The 19,226-nt window shown below is 53.5% G+C and overlaps 1 protein-coding gene across 18 annotated transcripts in view; it reads right to left on the minus strand.

The window, feature by feature from the left end:
• The window catches only part of DYSF (dysferlin), a 105,370-nt gene that overhangs the window by 53,491 nt on the left and 32,653 nt on the right, over positions 1 to 19,226 (minus strand). For 14 of the 18 annotated variants that reach the window (XM_037388448.1, XM_037388417.1, XM_037388363.1 and 11 more), the window contains 11 exons: positions 15,911 to 16,004; positions 15,482 to 15,559; positions 10,543 to 10,724; positions 9,476 to 9,616; positions 8,347 to 8,376; positions 7,707 to 7,733; positions 6,808 to 6,849; positions 3,909 to 4,010; positions 3,216 to 3,377; positions 2,526 to 2,691; positions 2,115 to 2,188 (listed from right to left, as the gene is read on the minus strand). In XM_037388448.1, the coding sequence (XP_037244345.1) occupies positions 2,115 to 2,188; positions 2,526 to 2,691; positions 3,216 to 3,377; positions 3,909 to 4,010; positions 6,808 to 6,849; positions 7,707 to 7,733; positions 8,347 to 8,376; positions 9,476 to 9,616; positions 10,543 to 10,724; positions 15,482 to 15,559; positions 15,911 to 16,004 (1,098 nt within the window). The remainder of the gene's footprint in view (positions 1 to 2,114; positions 2,189 to 2,525; positions 2,692 to 3,215; positions 3,378 to 3,908; positions 4,011 to 6,807; positions 6,850 to 7,706; positions 7,734 to 8,346; positions 8,377 to 9,475; positions 9,617 to 10,542; positions 10,725 to 15,481; positions 15,560 to 15,910; positions 16,005 to 19,226) is intronic. The other 4 variants (XM_037388472.1, XM_037388463.1, XM_037388454.1 and 1 more) reach the window with 1 other exon arrangement.

The raw sequence follows: 19,226 nt of genomic DNA on the forward strand, positions 1-19,226 counted from the left end.
CCCAAGTGCTTTCTGTGCTAGGCTAGAAAAGGGGGGGTTATTTGCAGAAGCAAAGGTTCCTCTTCCAAGACTCATTTTGGTGTGTTTTTTACAGGCACGCTTCAGTTATTTTACTGATACAAGATGAAGCAAAATTGTAAATTATTACAACAGATCCGCAAATGGCAAGCAAAGGGAAAGTCAGTTAGGTTGTCAGTAGTATTTTCTGTCTGGAGTTGCTCTTTCCTTTCAACAACACTTGTTCACCTGGGCCAACATTTTCACACCCCACTGTACAGCTCCTAATCAATACTGAAGCATCTCTGGACAAGATGCCAGCATCCCAGGGAGCTGAGGCTATGAAAGTCCCACCTCTTAGCTGGTGGGGAACCCAAAAATCCAGACCGTTTGACATGCCTCACTGCAAGGACTGCAGGGTGACCTTGCCTGAGAGCACCAGCCTGGATCTCATCAGTGCTTGGGATAGGTAGGCATGAGCAGGGCCAGCTGCAGTCAAGACCACGACAGGCTGGAGTCTCACACATACAGCCTTTGCTAAGAAAAATCTTCATTTTTTCTTAGCCCAGCGCCTGAAAGCCTTGAACTGGGCAGAGGTTGCAGCCCACAACTCACACTCTGCTTAAGCAATGCCTGCTCGGCTGCAGCAGGACTTGCCTGGCACAAACCTAAAGCAGACGGTGTAGCCTGAGGGATGCAGCTAGGAGAGAGGTGCTGCTCCAGCTCCGAATCTCCAGGACAGCCTGATGCTGGGGCCTCAGCCTGAGTCCATCCTGGGACATGACCTCAGCTATCTGACGGCACGGATCAGTGGATCGTAAAGTCCTCCTGAACAGAAACACTGAGGTGCCACCAAGGAGATGAATAAAGGGCAGAAGCATTGACACCCACATTCTACATCTTGCTTTTATGGGCAGAGAAAGGCAAGGCAAGAGGCAGACCCGAGAGGCAGATCTTTTGCAGAAAGCTCAGGCTTTTCTAGCCTGAGGTACCATGCAGCACCCACAACCTTTAAAACAGGGAGGGAGGACATGCCAGCACACGTTAAAAACACCAAAGGGAATAGGAGACCATGAAAAGCTCCACCAAATGCCTCTGACAATACTTTCAGCTGCACCTGAGCAATCAGGCTCACCTACAGACTTATGCATCACACGCATATGTCAGCACTGGCAGGACTCTGCCTCAAAGAGGACACATTGCTGGCAGGGAAACCCATTTCTATAACAAATGTGAAGCACCACCCAGACCACTGTCACCAGTGTGGCCAGACACCTTCCAGTTGCACTGCAGGAAGGAAGAACAGCAAGCCCAGTGGCATGCCCAGCCTGACCAAGCTACAAAGGACAGCTGAGACCTGTCAGACTCGTGGCATAGAGAAGCTGATTTTCTCAAGCAGCAGCAACACATCCCTCCTTCCCTGCTAAAGCATGTCCAGCTCCCACCCCATGGGGTAATTCCGCAATCACGGTCCCCACCGTGACCCTCTGCAGAGTAACTGGAGCTGCCAAAAGCAGCGAGTGGGTTTGGAAGCAGCAAAGCATCCTGCAAACAAAGAGCAAAACTGGGGAAAAGAAACCTGGCCACATGGCTGTGGTAAGGACAACTGAGCCTCGGGGAACCTTTGCATCCAGCGTGGCCTTGGGCAAACTGTCCCATCTGCCAGTGCCAGTTCACCCTCTCCAGAGCTGGGGTAAGTCCCCTCAAGGCTGTCAGCTCTCTGGGGCAGTGACTGTCATTTCCAAGACAGCATTCCACATGGCAGAGCCAGAAGGGGATGACTGCAAACCTGCAGCCCCAAACCAAACCACACATCTGAGGAAGAGGCGCTGAAGGGAAGAGTGACCTGGAGAGAGTCTGTTGCCTCCCTCCCCCAGGGGCAGATCTGACACTTCACATTAAACAGGGGGCAGAAGAGCGAGTTTGTGGTTGGTTGTTGTGGCATGGTGGAGAAGAGGGGGTGCAAACAGAGCTGGAAGCTGCAGAAGGAAGGTTACAACCAGACGCGACCTCATATCTGCCTCACAACCTACCCCAGCCCAGTACCTGCACAAGTTCCCCTGTATCATGCAAAGCAAGAAACCGGTGTCCCCCCACCGCTGCGATTTCATCCATACCTGGACAGGAATAAGAGGCTCTTTGTCATCGATGTCAATTAGGACGTCATCCCTGGGCGTGAGGCTCACATCATCTGCAATCACAGCAAGCACGAGCATGACCAGAACATCCAGCTGTTAGAAACCCCAGAGCCGAGCCACCTTGGGACCAGCCTCCAGCAGCCACCTCAGCCTTGCCCAGAGCCTTCACACCAGCCAAAGCTCACGTTCACGTGGGTTGAACAGCTTGACCCAGGGACAGCCCACTGCACCAACCAACCCCAGAGCTAAACTCCTCCTTGGCACCTCCTGAGCTTCTTGTACCAGACCTACAGCTGGGGTGAGCTAAAAGCAACGCATGCAGGGACCCACAGCTCCTCCTGGAGAAGGGCATGGGTGTGCGGCCAGCATGGTCCTCATGGCAGCACATACCCGAGTGTTCCTGGGGACCGTCTGTCTCCTCGCGGTAGGGGTCACAGTAGAAGTCCTCCAGCGAGCGGATGGTGCACTGCCCCACCACGGGCCTTCGGCCGAAGGGCCTGTTGTCGATGATTTTGACAATGATGGGGGGGCTGTAAAGGCTCTCCTTGGGTAAACGCTGTGGGCAGAGGGGAGGGAACGCATTACTTACACAGGGCATGGAGGTAGCAGCTCTGCACCTCCCCAAAGGGAACTGAGGCAGGACAGAATTAGATTCACCACAGGTTAGTGAAGATGCCTATGATGACCTATGGCATCTTTATGGGACTTCCAGAGGTCCTTCCCAACCAGTTCTGCTACAGAATCAGAGAATCATAGACTCATAGACCTTTAAGATCATCAAGTCCAACTGGTTAACCCAGCACTGCCAAGGGCCACCACTAAACCATGTCCCTAAGCACCACATCTAGGTGTTTTTTGAACACTTCCAGGGACGGTGACTCCACCCTATCCCTAGGCAGCCTGTTCCAATGTCTGACCACCCTTTCAGTGAAGAAATTTTTCCTAATACCCAGTCTAAACCTCCCCTGGTGCAACTTGAGGCTGTTTCCTCTTCTCCTGTTGCTTGTTACTTGGCAGAAGAGACCAACCCCACCTGTCTACAGCCTCCTGCCAGGTAGTTGTGAGGGGCCATGTCCTCACCACTTCCATGAAAAGCACACAGATGTCAAAGTTGGGGTTCTTCTTGACGTTCTTGATGACACAGGACTGCACGAGCTGGCCTCCGCACTCCACCAGCAGGCTGGGCGAGGTGACACTGGCCAGCTGGTAGCTCTTGAGGTTCCTCAGTCCCCAGGCCAGGATCTGAAGGGTGAGGAAAACAGACAGCAAGGACTAAGCCAAAAATCTGCCTCCGAGTCTCTCACTGAGCTTCTCAGTAACAAAGGTAGACCTGAAGTTTGGCCCACTGTGGAGGACAGATGAATCAACCATGTAGGACAGGTGGTGCTGGGCAAAGCCAGATCACACAGTGAGCATTTCTGTGTATGCACCAATATACCAGGTCCGCAACTGCTTATCTATCAATGGAGCATCTCTGTTTTGGAAAAATATCATCCTGGCATGAGGCAGAATGTCCTTTCAACAAGCAAGTGTGGTCCAGAGCTGTGCTCTGCCCTAGATCTTGACTGCTTGGTGAGACTCATTTTCCCAGCAAGGTAACGTTTTTTGACAAATAACCCATAAGCAGAACCAGCTCCCAGCCCTGATGGGGCTCCGTATCCACAGAGTCTCACTTGGATCCCATTTCTGGGTCTCATCCCCACCCCCGTTAGGGACACACATTTAGGGTGTTATTCTGCGAGGGAGCGGTCTGATGCGCTCCCCATCACTCACCTCAATGGCTGTGCGCTGCAGGACCGGTTTGATTCCTTGGGGGACCATGTAAATGTTGGGCTCCCGCTGGGGTGGGGGGTATGGCAGGTCAGAGTCTGCAGACTGCAGGGAACAAAGATGCAAAGAGCACATCAGGTCACGCCACGATGGGACACCAACCCCATCACACCCCTCCCTCTGTGCTGCGTCCCCCACCCAGAGTCTCCTTCTTGCTGCAAAACTCATCTCCCTGCAAGAGGAACAGCTAGGCAGGGGGAGATGAGGGCTGGGAGGCTGAATGAACTTGCAAACTGTTTCTGTCCCTTTAATCTGACCCTGGGAAAGATCAAACATCTGCTGGCGAGAGCGATCTCTGAATCTTTCCCCAGGCAACTAAGAGGGATCTGCTAAGAGGAATCTGCCCTCCATCAAGGTTCAGCGCCCTTTAGGGGAGGAAGGGGTGAAATTGCATCCGTCCCACACTGGGACCACGGTGAGACAGTTCTGCAGTGGGATGCGGAGAGGGGACAAAGCAGCAGTGGGGGGGATGAACAGTGAAATACAGCTCCTTGAGCTGGACAGGGTGAGATGCTGTGGCCAGCTCCCGAAAAGCAGCAGTTTAGTAGGGGCAGCACCATGGGACAGGGTGTCAAGCACTGCCTGTGGATGCAGGAAGGGGCGGTTGTTCATGCAACAGCTCAGCAATAAACCATAACTGGCAGCTGCCAAGCTGCCAGCCACAGGACAGCACTCAGGCGAAGCTGCCTGTGCACAGTGTCTACCAAAGATTTCCTTCAGGGTGAGACCAAATCTGGACAGGAGGTGAGGGATTCAAAATTTGCCTTCACAGAGGAGGAAAGCAGGGAGCCAGACTTCCCTGGCTGCTCGCAAAGGACGGGCTCTGAGCCCTCCCAGCGCTCAGGTTCTTCTTGACCTGCATCTTCGAGTTCAGAGTCACCGAAAAGGCAGGAATGAAAGCAAAACCTCTAAAAATGCAACCCTCAACCAAGGGCAGTTGGAACCAATTTAGGAGACCAGCATTCCTTTCAGGCTGGAGTATTATTGCATTAAATTAAGTGTGTATATGTATTTCAATTATAGGATTGGTTCAGCCTTACATATGTATGCATATAAATGCTCTACAAAGGGATTTTTCATGGTGGCATGTTAGATAGACTGAATGCTAAGCTTTAATTTTCATTGGCAATTGCTGGTGGCTGCTGAATCAAGCTGCTTGTTAGCTGATGACTTTTGGTAACTCCATTTCGGGGCAGATGTCTGGGTTCCCTTGTGGGGCAGATGGTAAATCTGGGGCAGGCAGTCCTCTCCACCATGGCCCACCCTCTCGCAGAAGTGGTTAGTGCTAGCAGGGAAAGGGAAGGTTACCTGGGAGGTGAGTGCCTAAGGAGGAGAGAGGCAGAGCATCCCCAGCATCGCATGGGTGCTCAGCACTTCTGGTAACCCACCTACTTACCCAGAGCCTTAATTTCAGGCTGCTCTGACACTGCACCATCAACATGAGCTGATCCTTCCTTGGGGTGGAGGAATAGAACAAATGGCCCTTGAAGAGCTATCCCCAACTTTTGTTTGTGACCCACAGCACTTAGAGCACATCAAGGTGCCTAAGCATGGATGGAACCAAGAAGAGCCTCAGTCTGTCCTTGTATAGTGACATACGCTCATTTCTAGCTTTAAAGATGCTCGCGTTGCATTTAAGTTGCATGATAGAGATGCAGAAGTCACCTAGCCCGTCTTCAAACCCCAAGGCAGGCTCAAGCTCCACACAGCTCCTCTGAGATGGCTGCACAGTCTGCTCCCAAAAAGGGAGGATTTTTCCCTAACAGGGCACCTAAATCTTAACTGATGCAAATATCACACCTTGCATTTCCTTATCATCACTGGACTAGAGATCATTTCAATCCTTCTATCCTCTGGCATTTCTCTGTGGGAACAAGGGAGAGCCTTGGGGAAGGAGCTCATGCCTGTCCCCTCTCTGCGCCAGGTTCAACCATGGCTTTGAAAGCCAACAGCACACACTTGGCTTCCAGCACTGCCATGTCTTCAGTTAGCACTAGCCATTTCTAAGCCCTTCTCAATCCCTGCTGCTCTCCTGGTTGTTTTGCAGCCATCCTCCTGGGTCTCAGCTGAATACACGAGCATTAAATCTTTCACCAGATGGGACAGAAATGAGCAGCGAGTCCTGGGGATGAGGCAGGAGCAGGGAGGGTTTAGGGTGGGAGCGGGGAACAAGCAATTCCCAGACACAGCTCTCAGCCCAGACACAGCAGGATGGATGGAGGAGAGAGACATCCATGAAAAGACCTGTGGGGTCTGCGGGCAGCTGGGATGGTTTGAACAAGGACAAATCAGAGGGAATCAGGGTGGAAGGGAGCTCTGGAGATAGTCCAGTCCAACCCTGACTTTGATACAGGGTTGGAAGAGGGATGAGTAAAAGCCAACACTGATCAGCCCAGTCAAAACAGTGGCTGGAAACATCTCTCCATTTGAGTGAGCAGCTAGGCCATGTTGTTTCAAGAGTGGGTTAAATCCCAGTGCTTGGAGGGGATCCAGCCCCAGAAAGCTGCTCCCATTTGCACCAAACAGAAATGCAGTAGAAGGAATCTGGTGCCAACCTGGTCATGCATATATATCACAAGCCTGAATGATGCATGTACGAGCCAGATTCTCCATAAAGATTGTTATTTACTGCTCAGGGCACTGGAGACCTCAGGCTGGCATCGCTCTTTTGGATGCAGCCTTGGTGGGTTGGTTTGGATGGGGTTCCTGCAGGGCAGGTGGGTCAGGCCAAGCCACATCTGAAGGAGCTGGTCTCTCTGAGTGTCTCTGTTGGGACTTTGCTTGGTTTCTGGGCAAAGGCAAAGGGACAGAGGAGAGTCAAGTGTCTGAGCATTAAAGGTACCCATTGAAGGAGCCCTTCGTAGAACAAGGCAGGGGTGCAGAGCTGTGGAGTGCCTCGTCCAGAAATGGCAGTAGCAAGAAATGGAGGAGAAAGAGCAAAGAGATGGTTATGTTCACGTGAGCTCATCCACCTCAGCCCAAATGGAGCACAAAGGCAAGCCCCACAACATCAGGAAATACTGCTTGGGTGGAAGAAACCCATCTTGCAGAAATGTGTTTACCCCATCCAACCTTTCGTGGAAATGTGGCCAGGCTCTTTGCATGCCCCAGGTCCCTCTCTAGCTCATCTCCCAGGCTTTGGGGTCAGCTGGCTCCTAGGGCCACCACGCTTAAATAGATGTGTGCCCCTTCTTCAGCTCCCTGCCTTGTGTTTTCCAAGACACCAGCCTACCCTGGTACCGCTTGGTTCAGCCTGTGATCTGCTCTGTAGGATGCACAAGCTCTGGGTAGCAGCTTTGCCAGGTTGCCCAAGCAGCAGCTTGGGATGCTGATGACAGTATTTCCTTCAGAGCAACTAGAACAGTCCAGCACGTGCCCCAGTTCATGGTGAATTCCCCATGAAAAGCTGCAAAATTTTCAACAGGGATTTCAGTTGAGGTCCAGCCAAAGGTCAGCACAGCATTCTGGCTTTTTGCACGCTTTGTTTGGAAGGGCTGAATGCCAGTAGACCCCATGCACACACATCCCACAAAGGTTAAGTATTACCCAACATGTCCTGCCATCGGGAACACTTCCAGGGTTAAGCACGGAGCCCATCTGCCCTGGCCTGCCAGTGATCACTCACGTTACTAAAATCCTGATGCTATTGGCTTGACTCATCCGAAAAAAAGCAGCTGCCCCATGGAGGCACAATTTTGTCCATCTCCAAGATGAAGAGACAACTAAATCTCATCAACTCACCTCATCCAGGCTGGAAGACAGCTCATTCTGGAGAAAAGAAGGAGAATACAGCCTTAGAGCAATTTTCACTCATATGCCCATCGTAAGGCTTGTAATTGTATCTAATAACCGAATAGAAAAAGGATGCTTTCCAACTTCCTGCACACCCCATGCACTGAGGTTTGAGAAGAAATCAGTGCAGGTGACTTAAAACCATCCAGAACCCAGCATCAGTTAATGCCTTTGCTCAGACAGGCTGCAGGGTAGGAAACACGCTGGAGCTGTTGGGAAGCAAAGCCCTGTGCAATGAGAATGCTGAAACTGTTGCAGGGCATGAAGGTAATGGTGTGTTCAACACCCGAGGAATTATACCTGGAATGGGACACGTGTGCCCTGACTTACGGGTCAGCAGTGAGCTGCCTCACTCACTCGTCAGCCGAAGGAAACTGGCATCTCTGCATGGGGATTCCTTCATCCTAAAATAAGTCTCTAAGACAGGATGGACAAATTGCCTGCAGAAGCAGGGCTGCAAAGAGGGTCCACTGCAAACCTCTGCGGGAGCAGCTGGTGGTGCTGGGACCCAGCAGCTCTGTAGGGGCAGGGAAGGGGGCAGCTGGAGGGGCACAGAGCCTAGGAGCTGCAAACAGGAGAAAGGCATTACCTCGAAGCCAGGGATGTGATGGACAGCCGGCTATGGAGACAAAAAAAACACATACTTTCCATTTGCCCTCCCGATACTAACTCAGCTTTATCCGGCAGAGAAACATCCACATGCTGCCCCCCATGCCCAGTGCTGGGCTCCCCTTTCCAAGGTCTTCCCCACCCAGTTCAGTAACTTCTGCGAGGCGGTAAGGAGGAAGAAGAGGCTGTGTGCAGACGATTCAGTGCCCTGTCCTGGCAGCAGAGCCCCCCTGCAGCAGCCCCTCAGTGATGCAGCAAGGCTTGCACCCAGCACACACACCCCCCACACCGCCCCCAGCAGCTCCAGCCGCATCCTGCACAGAGCGCAGCATCCCTCCAGGAGCAGAACTGCGACCTACATCGGAGAGACGGAGGAGGGAGCTGCGGGACCCTCATTCCCAATTAGCACCTCAGGGCTGGGAGGGAGGAATGGGACAGGGAGATTTAACCTTCCAGCCCATCCGCTTTCCCTGGCATTGAGGCACATCTGGGCTGCAGCCAGGCGCCACAGCCAGTGGAAAAGCTGGAGACGAGAGAGGCGAGGGGGTGGTGCGTGCAGCGGGACGGGGAGTGTGGGAAAGCACATGAGAGCACACTGGGGCATGACGAGGAGTCTTCCCGCTCGGGCTGGCTCGGAAGCACAGCCTCCTTCCCCCGTGGCTCATTCCATGAACGGCCGCACCGAGCGAGGCTGCTTGCTGCAGGAGTAACCGCCCACTTCGGCTCTCATAAACCCCCTCCGGAAATTAACGCTGGGCAAAGGACAGCGATCCGGGGCCAAATGCACCCTCGGTGCAAAGGTGCCAAGGCCCTGAGCTCAGCACCACAGCCAGCCAGGCTGGCAGGGCACACGCGGTGCCTGCCGGCAGCCCAGGCTTCGGTCCGGCACCGAGCATCTTACCCTCGGCTCTGCTAAGCACCACAGTGCAGCCAGCACCAAGCAGCACGGCCGGGACTGCTCGGAGCAGCCGTCCTGGTGAAACCGAGGACAGGCAGCTGCAGAGCCCAGGTGGACATAACTCAGCACCGAGCAAAGGTTGGATGCTGCTCCAAGGGAAGAAGCTAGCATTCCAATTAGAGGCAGGATCAGGTCCGGACGGGGAGCTTACCTTCTCCCTCTGAATCAGTTCGAAGGCAGCCAGCAGCTCCCCAACGTTTTTGTTTGCCTTGATGACTGGGTACCAGGAGAGCCGTGGTGAGCGCACCAGGCTGGGCTTGCAGATGCAGCGCCCCATGAATTCATCTGCACCCTGAAAGGCAATCACAGGCATAGAGAGCCTTCATCCCACCCCACTTCCCGCTGGAGTCCATCACCACACACCCGTATCTCAGCCGAGACCCTTGTCACTCAAAAATCAGGCTCAATGTTTGAACCATTATGGGACCAGTTCTGAAAAAAAGATTAGTTTGATGCCCATATAGACTCAAGTTTTCAAACTCCTCCCTGTAACTACTAGGGTTGGAAATACACTCTATCTTACACATTTTGGCTTAAACAGGAGGTGAAATCCTTATCTATCACACAATTTCCAGAGCAGGAGCTCGAGTACAGCATTAAGTATCAGCAGCTCTGCAAAAGCCTGTTCACTGCTCTGCAACCAGATCTTCAGGTGCCCTTTCTGCTTCCTGCTGGTGTCTTTTGGAGAAGGGAGGGCAGAAGGGTTCCTGGGAGGTTCCTAAGACATTCCTGAAATGTATCCTGAGTCCTTTTCACTTATGCACTGCTCTTACCCGCAGTTCAAAACCCCTTCTGCTCTTGTGACAGGCTACAGCCCAGTTTTTTCTAGGAAGGACTCAAGGTCATCTCACCAGCCCCCCAGATGCCACCACTACAAGGCACTCTGGACACCTCCAGGCAGCCGAGCGAACAACAGGATATGGTCCTCTACTTGCATGACTATATATCTTGTCCCAACCTTTTTCCACAAGAAAATATGGTTAATTTAGCCACTTTGCAAAACATGATGGTAGCATTGGTAACTACAGCAAGGCCACCAAGGACTTCACTAGCAGAGCTGTTTGCTGAATTCTTGTCTTCTTGAGTGTCCAGCTCAACATCTGAGCCACCTGGAGATGTTACAGCATTGCACTCCAGAGGGCAGGAATGGTGCCATGCATTTGTCGAATCCACCCCAGCCCACTCACACCATGAAGGTCAAGCTCATGCCACACTTACATAGGTGTCATGGTCATATATTTCCACCACGATCTTGGGAGGGGAGTCAGACACATTCTGGGGGTCCCCAAAGATCTCTATCTCATAGAAGATGAGTGTCTGGTCCCAGGTGGGGTTCAAGGTGTTCTTGATCACCACTGTCTTCTGGCTTTGGTGGAGGAAGGAGACAATGGCATAAGGATCTGCAAGAAATGTTAGACAAGATGCAAAGGATGAATTAGAGCTACCACTCTAGGAAGGAGAAAGTAACTGACAGTCATTCAAGGGCCAGTGGGCTGTGCAGGGAGGACTGTGAACAGGCTGAAGGAGCTGCGGGTCTTTTAGAAACAGCAATGAAATTCCCATCACGTCCCAGGCAACCCCAGCTAAGAAGAGAATGAGGCCAAGTTCTCCAACACTTATCCCTATACACTGGTTATTCACAGCTCAGGGTCTTTCCAAGCACGATGTGATGTCTGTATGTTTAAGCAACCCTGCAGGGGGCTGTCTTCCATGGCTTTGTCCCACCTCTCTTGAACCCACCATATCCTCTGGTGAGGACACAAAACTGCATGAAGAACCAGCCCCTCATGCATTTCTGCAGCACCCAGCTCCCTCCATTTCCCCCTGAGGCCCCCCCAGTTCTTGCGTTAGGAGAGATGTAGCGGTCCACCCCTACCCACCTGCACCGATACTTGGGGTTCTGCAGGTTTCTCTCACACCAACTCTAAAACATCTCTTTTTCAAGCTGAAGAGCCTCAGCCTATGGAGTTATTCCTCATAAAGGGCCAATCCAGAGCCCTGTTCGTTCCAGCTCATTTCGGGACAAGGCAAGCACAGCGACCCACACAACTCAGCTGTCTACCTATGCAAAGACCTTCCTTCTCACCCCACAGCAGCCTCCTTTCCTTAAAAATCTTTGATGAAGGATTTTTTGTCAAAAACCTTTTGGACATCCAATGAGACCATGTAAACCTTATCCTCTGGCTTGTGATAGCTTCAGCTGGTGGAGACGCCATGACCTTCCCTAGCCACATCTCCCAGCACTCCACTGCTCCATTAGAAATTTCCTCGCTGTCTGGCTTGATCCATCCTGGTCCAGGTTATCTTCATGACTCCTCACTCTGTCCACCAGGAGTCAGGTAGTACAAATGGTTCACCTATTGCCCTAAGGTGTGGATTTTTTTCCCAAAAGGTGACTCTAGGAGGATGAGTGTTCCAACGGAGATAACACAGCCACCTCCCAGCACAGCAGAGAGCACAAACCCTTGCCAGGTCATCTCCTGCTGTGTAGACCAGACCATGAAGAAGGTGACTGAGATGTTACTGCCTCCTTCCTGGGGTCTTTGATGTCTCCAGAAGGGATGGGGGCTGAGCACACATCTTGAGGAGAGCTTTGGGTTCCCAGTTCTCCGGGTTATCCCACCTGGCCTCCAGCTACCATACCAGATGGCTCGGGGTCACCCTTAGGGCTGCCGCATCATATCTGCCAGTCCCATGCAGATGTCTCAGGTACTCCAGGGTCTCATCAGACCCCTGTTTGTAGGTTCTGAGCTGGGACCAAGATGCCTTACCCCCAACTTGGGAAAAAAAACAGAGGTTTCTCACTGTGAGACAGCACCAAACTATGAGGAGTAGCCTCCCTTAACAACAAAAGCAATTAACACAGGAAGCCTGAGATCAATCAACAACGAAAACGTGAAACCTGAGTCCTCTCTAACACCTTCCCTTCCAGACAGCTTCAAAGAGCATGTGGCCCAAACCTGCTGTGGACATCCAGCCCACGGCGGCAGTGGCACTGGGCATGGGGACAGGACGGGAGGTGGCAGAACCAGTATCAAAGGTGGCTGAGAGGCTTGAAAGATGCCATGGGATCACATTGTAAGACCCCGTGGAGACTGAACAACCTTCATAACCTGATAGCACCTACTTGTCCTCGTCAGGGACAAGACCTCCATGACTGCTGCGTCCCACCCGACTGGTCCCAGGTGGACCCCTGAGCTCTGGTTGCCTGCAAAGCCCAACCTCCATGGTGCCAGGAGGCATCACTGGCCTTTCTGGAGGGACACAGGCTACTTCCTCCACCTGGCACCCAGCGTGACGTGCCACCACAAGACACAGATACACCAGACACTGTATGGGAGTCCAGCAGCATCCAGGGGGTTACCACCTGGCTCATCCTAAAGCCAGTTCCAAGAGACCTGCCAGCAGCCAGGAGCGTGGCAGACCCTATCAAATGCAACGACTAGTGCTCAGTGCTGCACGACCCCCCACAGTCCTGGCAGGTCCCCGCATCCTCAAAACGGTGTGCACACCCCGACCCCAGCGCTGTCAGGAGCCTGGGAACTGACACCGGGAGCAAAAGGTGTCCTGCCTACCCTGGAGGTGGAGGAGCATCCCCCAGACACCTAAACGCGGGGCCGGCTGAGCAGGGCAGCATCCCCCACCCTCCCTCCCCTCCTCCAGGGACAGGGTGGGTTGAGGGAAACGTATTTTCTTTCTTAGCGTCGGTGCCACAGCAGACATGTTTAATGAGCCGGGGCTGTTCGTGAGGTGACCGGCTGCAGAGAGCACTATTCACGCTGGGAAGAACCTTTTCCACTTACGCGCTTTTTTCCAGTAAGAGGAAAGCAGAATGCGTTACAATAAACAAAAAACCATGGATTTGGATTTGCTTTTTTGCTCTTTCCCCCCCCCCCCTTCTTTTTAAAGGAGGCCTCTATAAAGCCCCTTTGTTTAGACCCTCGTGTGCACACAAGGTTTATTTTTATAACTGTGTAAAGCCCCCTTAATGAACTCCTTTATGCTTTGTTAAGGCAGCAGAGATCACAATTCCACATTGTGGCATGTTGTTACTCATGTTGTCCTTGGCTGGGTTTTTCCAAGGGAAGGGACTCCCCTCCCTGCTCCGCCGATCAGGCCATGAGATCACCTCGGTCCCCACCACCTCGAACAACAAACCCTTTGTGGAGGAGAGGGGAGACGGGACCTTGGTGGGCGCAGACACTAGGTGATTGTTTGGGTGCTCTGCACCTCTCCAGGGCATTTCTGCCCACTCCCCCGACAAGCCCCTCTGCTTCATCACACTGGGGGAAGCAGGAGCCCCTTGGGACTGTGGTCTTGCAGCCTGGCATGGCGATGCCCATCTGTCCCCACAGGCTGCTCCCCACTGTGAGTCCCCACACTGCAGGACTTTTGAGGGCTGTCCCTATATCCCATCTGAGATCCATCACCCCCATGCCAACGCTGGTGGGCAATCCCTTGCCCAGCCCCTCTGCAAATCCCCGTGGTAGCCAGTCAGTGACAGCCTTTGGAGGGATGCTGGATGCCTCCTGCCTGCAGGCAGCACTGTGGAGGGGTGGGGGTGCTTTAGGGATACCCACCCTGGGACCTGCTAGCATCTCAGATGTGGCCCCCACCACAGACTAATGAACTGAGGAGGGGCTTTTTGCATCTCTGACTCAGAGGTAGACAGCAACATCCCCACCATCCTGCCTTCCCACCTCAAAATGACCCTCCAAAGCATTGACGGGCATTGGCAAAGGCAGCTTTGGTCACAAGCACCAAAGAGCTGTGGGGCCACCTGGCTGGGATGGCCCAGCCCATGGGGAAGAGGATGTGGGATCCTCCGGCTGCCGGGGAGGCTGGTCCCTGCTCAGGTCAAACACACATGACCATTCCTGGCATGTCCTCCCACTTCTGCAGCCACACTTCGGTCTCTGCTGCGAACAAAACGATCCTAAAACCAAATCACCTACACCCAAGCACCCTTCAGCACCAAAAGATAACAGAGCTGCCCAACAGATAAAATAACTTATTCTGACTTGATTTCCTAGCCCAGAAAGTATGAGCTCAGCACAGGACATCCTGACCACATCAACTCAAGTCTGGCAGTTTCAGAAGTGCCTGAAGCTGCACTGGGGATGCGTTGAGCAGCAGGACATGGAAAGCTTCTTGCTCAAAGACCAGGACACTCTTTATCTCCACCTGGGACCACACTTTTTTTCCATGAAGGGACATTTTTTACAGTCAGGTCTGAAGGAGGCCCAGTTCAGGCATCAGCTCCCCTAAGGAAACCCCCCAATGGTTGCCTGCCAGCCCCCTTGCAAAGTTTCCAGCACGGAGAGCAGAGGAGCAGCGGCTCAATTTAATGCTTGGTCATGAAAACAAATATGAACAGTTTTACAGATTTGCCACTGTTGGGTATTTTCCTTTCCAACCGCATTTTCAGTCAATTCTTTCATTCCTAATAAACAGGGTCTCCCTTCTTCAGCCTTGATCCCTTCCCCAAACCACAGGACAAATCCCCTCCACAAGCCCCAGACCCAGGAGACTGCTGCCCTCCTGCCCTGCAAGGAATTCAACCAGCTGGGAGCAAGCTGGATGCTGAGAGCACGTAAATCCAACCAGAAACTTCATGAGGATCCCAGAGAAGAAGGTGCCTGTTTGCTCTGAGGTCCTAATTACACCCTTTTAAATTTTTCTGAGCACATCTCACAGCGGTTTCTGCCCCATGCTCCATCATCTCGACACCAGCCCAGAGCTGTCTGTCCTCCCTTCGATCCCCCAGCTCACAAGCCCAGCGGGGAGGCTTGTGGCGATGTGCCACAGTAAACATCCCTGCCTGCCACTCTGTTTTTATTTGTCATGTCCTTGAGCTGTCTGCTACCCAGCCTTGCCACCCAGCGTCACCTCAGGCTGCGGAGAAGGAGCTATTAGCAAAGCAAACAGCTCTGACTCACGGCTGACCTGGGTAACTTGTGGTTTCTGGTTGGTTTCTCACATATGGTTGCCTTGGGAAAGCCTTATGCTGCTGCCTTGTGTTGTTTGGCTGCTCAACACCCCTCATTTCACATCAATCAATACCCCAAAATTAGCTTTACAGACCCCACTACTCCCCAGCATTCATTACAGCACTAATTACAAGCACAAACAAGCGGACAGGAGCATTAGGGCTTACCCGAAAAGCTGTCCTTGTCCATGGCAATCAGGTCCCGTGCTTGGTACATGTAGCAGCGGAGGTGGTACCTGTTCCCACCTGTACAGAGGAATGTGAAACAGTTAAGGGATGAGTCTGGGGATGAGTGTAGCACACCAGGAGTATAGCTGGGCTTTTATAACCAGCCCCAGGCTCAGGTCTGAGGGCAGCTTGGCTTAATCCTTCCCGTAGCTCCCCAGGTGAGCAGTGAGCCCTGAGCATGTCAATGCTCCTGGGAGAACAAGCCGTGCCCCATCCTTGCCCACCCACCCCTTTCCATCCACCTGCACTCAAGATGGGCGAGAGGAAGAGGATGGAAATGCTCGGCTATGGGGTCTCCAAAGCAGAGACCCCACACTGGGACTCACTGCCGGGGAATTTCACCCTCCCCTCTGACCCTTGGGCCCTTACAGTCAAATATGCACGAAATGGTGGGTCTGTTGACACCAAAACTAAGGGTGGAAACGGATTTGCCATCATCGCTCTTGTCGTCTGTCACTCCTCCCTGCAAGAGAAAGCAAGGCAAGGTCAGTCATGCCAGGACCACCCCCACAGCCGGGGGCTCCCCGCAGGATGGAGTCCTCCAGGGTATCATCCATACTGGTGTCCAAGAGGACTTTGGGCTTCCAGTGCCTGCTGGCAGCCCATGGAGGGACTCTCAGGCTCTTCTGCCCCAGGAGGGCAGAGGGGACCCCAGAGAAAACAGGACACGACAACAGAAGCAGCCTGAGGATCACCAGCTCACATCCCCTCCCAGCATCTCACCAGCATAGAAAAGCACCTCCATGAAGTTCATCGTTCTCAGAGCAGTAGTCAGCAATTAAAGCAATTTCACTAAGTCCCCTAGCGAGGAAATTAATGGAATATAAACTTTGTGAACAGTGATACAGACAGTGTCAAATGCAGCCAAATGCCCTGTTCTCTGCCTTGGCTGACCCTGGCCATCACTATTCCCTCCTCTTGTGTTCGCCTGGGAGAGCCAGCCTTTTATCACCTCCTAATTGCCACATTTGGCTTGAAATATTTAGTTGCAGGAAAAGGAGCGTAAAGGTAACTTCCTGGCGAGTGTAAATCTGATCTTTAAAAATTTTTCAATTATCAAATGCCAGGGAGAGACAGGAGGGGCGTTTAGAGAAAAAAAGAAAAAGAAAGAAGGAAAAAGAGAAAAAAAAAGCAGGTCCACGATGGAGTTTCCAGAGCCGCCTGGTCCCAAAAATGAGTCAGGAGCTTAGGTGGTCTGCAGAGCCCTCCTCGCCTTTCCAGGCAGGAATCGCAATTACCATGACACTGTCTGCAGAGGAAGCCCTGGGGTTCGCGCTGTATTTACGGCGGTGAGGTCGCGCCGAGGGTTTGCAAGGCAACCTCCAGCACTGCCTTCCCTCCCTCGCCCCCCTCCCCGCAGGAGATGAATAGCTCCTCAGTTATTTTTATGACCTTTCTGCCCAGCAGACCGCCAGTCTTTGCAGTCCCGTCCCCCCCCAACCTGCATCCACTGCTAGCCTGGGGAAGGGCAAGTGGAGGAGACCGGCAGCCAAGACAGGCAGGGGTTGCTCCCTGATGCCCTCAGCAAGGGCTTGGGGACCCCCCGGCTCTGTCCATCATGAGGAAGGGGGGCTCCTCACACCCCAAAACACCATGGAAAGCATGCCTTGGAGAGAGCAAGCTGGAAAACGCTCTTGCTCAGGACTGTAGTTTACTCTTTGGGGTCTGCACGCAGGATGAAGTACCCCCACGTCCTCCTCCCTTCACCCTGTCCCCACGGGGTTCCCAGGTGCTGGGTCCTGCAGCTGAAGCCCATGCACAGTGCATAGGGCAAGGTTGCAGCCACGTGCCGTGGGTGTAGGAGCACCGGGGGACAGAGGCACCCTCATCCCACTGCTCTGCCCCCAGCAGGGCTCCTCTGCAGCTGGGCTCTCCCATCAGGACCCCCCCACTTGGTGCAGCCGGTTGGTAGTTTGGGCACAAAGCTACAGCACTGGTGCCTTCCACCCTGGCCAACCCCCGGTGGCACCACAGGCCCACCCTGGCAGTCATCCCCCTGGTCTAATTCACGTCCCTGCTCTTCTCCTACCCATTCAGTGGTGTCTCAACCGCATTTGGTGAAGAGCCAAAGCTGGGGCATCACACTGGCAGAAACAGGCAAGATTTTCCAGCCTGGCATGGAAAACCCAAAGCTCTCCATCAACCAAAGGCTTCCCTCAGCTGATTTTGGAGAAGGATGGGAGAAAATGGGGCTTGCAGGGTCGGGGGGCTGCTTGCAGCTCCAGGGCAAAGCCACTGGGCTTTCCATCAGAAACTGGAGACAGCCTCAAGCTGCAGAGCTCAGCTCTGGGCTTCCCACAGTTCAGACTGAGGGCAAAGTGGTGCCTGGGGGCCACACCATGTCCTGCGGTCCTTCTCTTTTAATGACTGTCAGTGAGAAGTGAGCTGCCAAATGGCAGATCCCAAAAAACTGGGACACAATGTCACAGAGAGGGAAACTCAGGAACAAGCTAATATGATGGAGGCGATGGCCAAGCCAGCAAACCCAAGGGAAAGGAAAGCTGCCCAGTTCATACTGGGACGGGGGGACATTGGTGCACAGGTGAAATACAGGCAGAATACAGGCAAAACCAGAGGGACAGTGCTGCAAGCAGTGGCGTGACACTGGCTTCACGTTTTGGGCATGGGCAAGAGTGCTCAAAGCCTTCTGCATCACCAGCTTCTTGGTCTCAAGCTCCCCATTAGCCAGCTGGGACCCATCACGAGAAGCAATAAGCACCAGGCGCTCTGTGGGTGTCCCTGGGGGTAGAGGGGGATGCCAAGTCACAGGCAATAGAGAGGAGAGGGTGGTCATGGCAGGGGCAAAGCGGGTGACCCAGTGGACAAGATGCTTTGCCCAGCACGCTCATGGGCTCACCACAGGTCTACTTGCCTAAGCAGAGTCCTACCCTGAGCTACGCGAGGACAGTCCCAAGACATGGGTGGCTGCAGGAAGGCTCCAAGGACTGTCGAGAAAACAGCAGACCAGAAAGGAAAGAGCCACCATCCTTCTGCATTGCAGAGCCCACAGCTGGGGCCAGCAGGGAAGAGCAGGTGAATCAGTGGGAAGCAACATCTGAGGCATCTCAACATACCCCAACGGGCACCCAAACCCATCAGGCTAATTTTATCCCAGGCAACCAAAACCCAGTGCCGCATGGCAGCACCACGAGTCCTCGCAGCAGCACCTGGCCTGGCTCTGGGCAGCACCACCGTGTGAGCATCCACGCTGCCTGGCCCTGACACTGCTCCCTGTGGGACAGGGCACTGGGGGACATCCCCTGCCGCCCTGCTGCCTGGGGTCAGGGTAAGGGTGGAGCATGTGTGAGCAGCAAAATGCAAGCAAAAGCAGGAGTTAGCGCGTGCCTGGGGAGAGCAAGCAGGCAAAAGAAATTGTGCACGCGTGCGCATGCAAGTATGTGTGGGTCTGGGGGCAGATGTGATGCAGTGGGGATGGGTGAGGGGCAGGACCTGGGGTGACCCAGTCACACAGCAACCCCCCCCCCCCACCGCAGGGAGCCAGGCCAGCTGGGAGCGCATGCTCACACCCTGCAGGGTCCATCCGAACAGATGCTGAGCTCACCCTGCAAAGGTGCTGAGCCCCACAGGTGTCCCCGGGACTGCAGCTGCTCATCTCAACAGGGGCAGCACGGCCAGAGTGGGATTTTTTGGGGAAAGCCTCTGCCAAGGAGTCCCCAGCTCCTAC

Source organism: Falco rusticolus, chromosome 1 (genome assembly GCF_015220075.1).
Source record: "Falco rusticolus isolate bFalRus1 chromosome 1, bFalRus1.pri, whole genome shotgun sequence".
Taxonomy (NCBI): domain Eukaryota; kingdom Metazoa; phylum Chordata; class Aves; order Falconiformes; family Falconidae; genus Falco; species Falco rusticolus.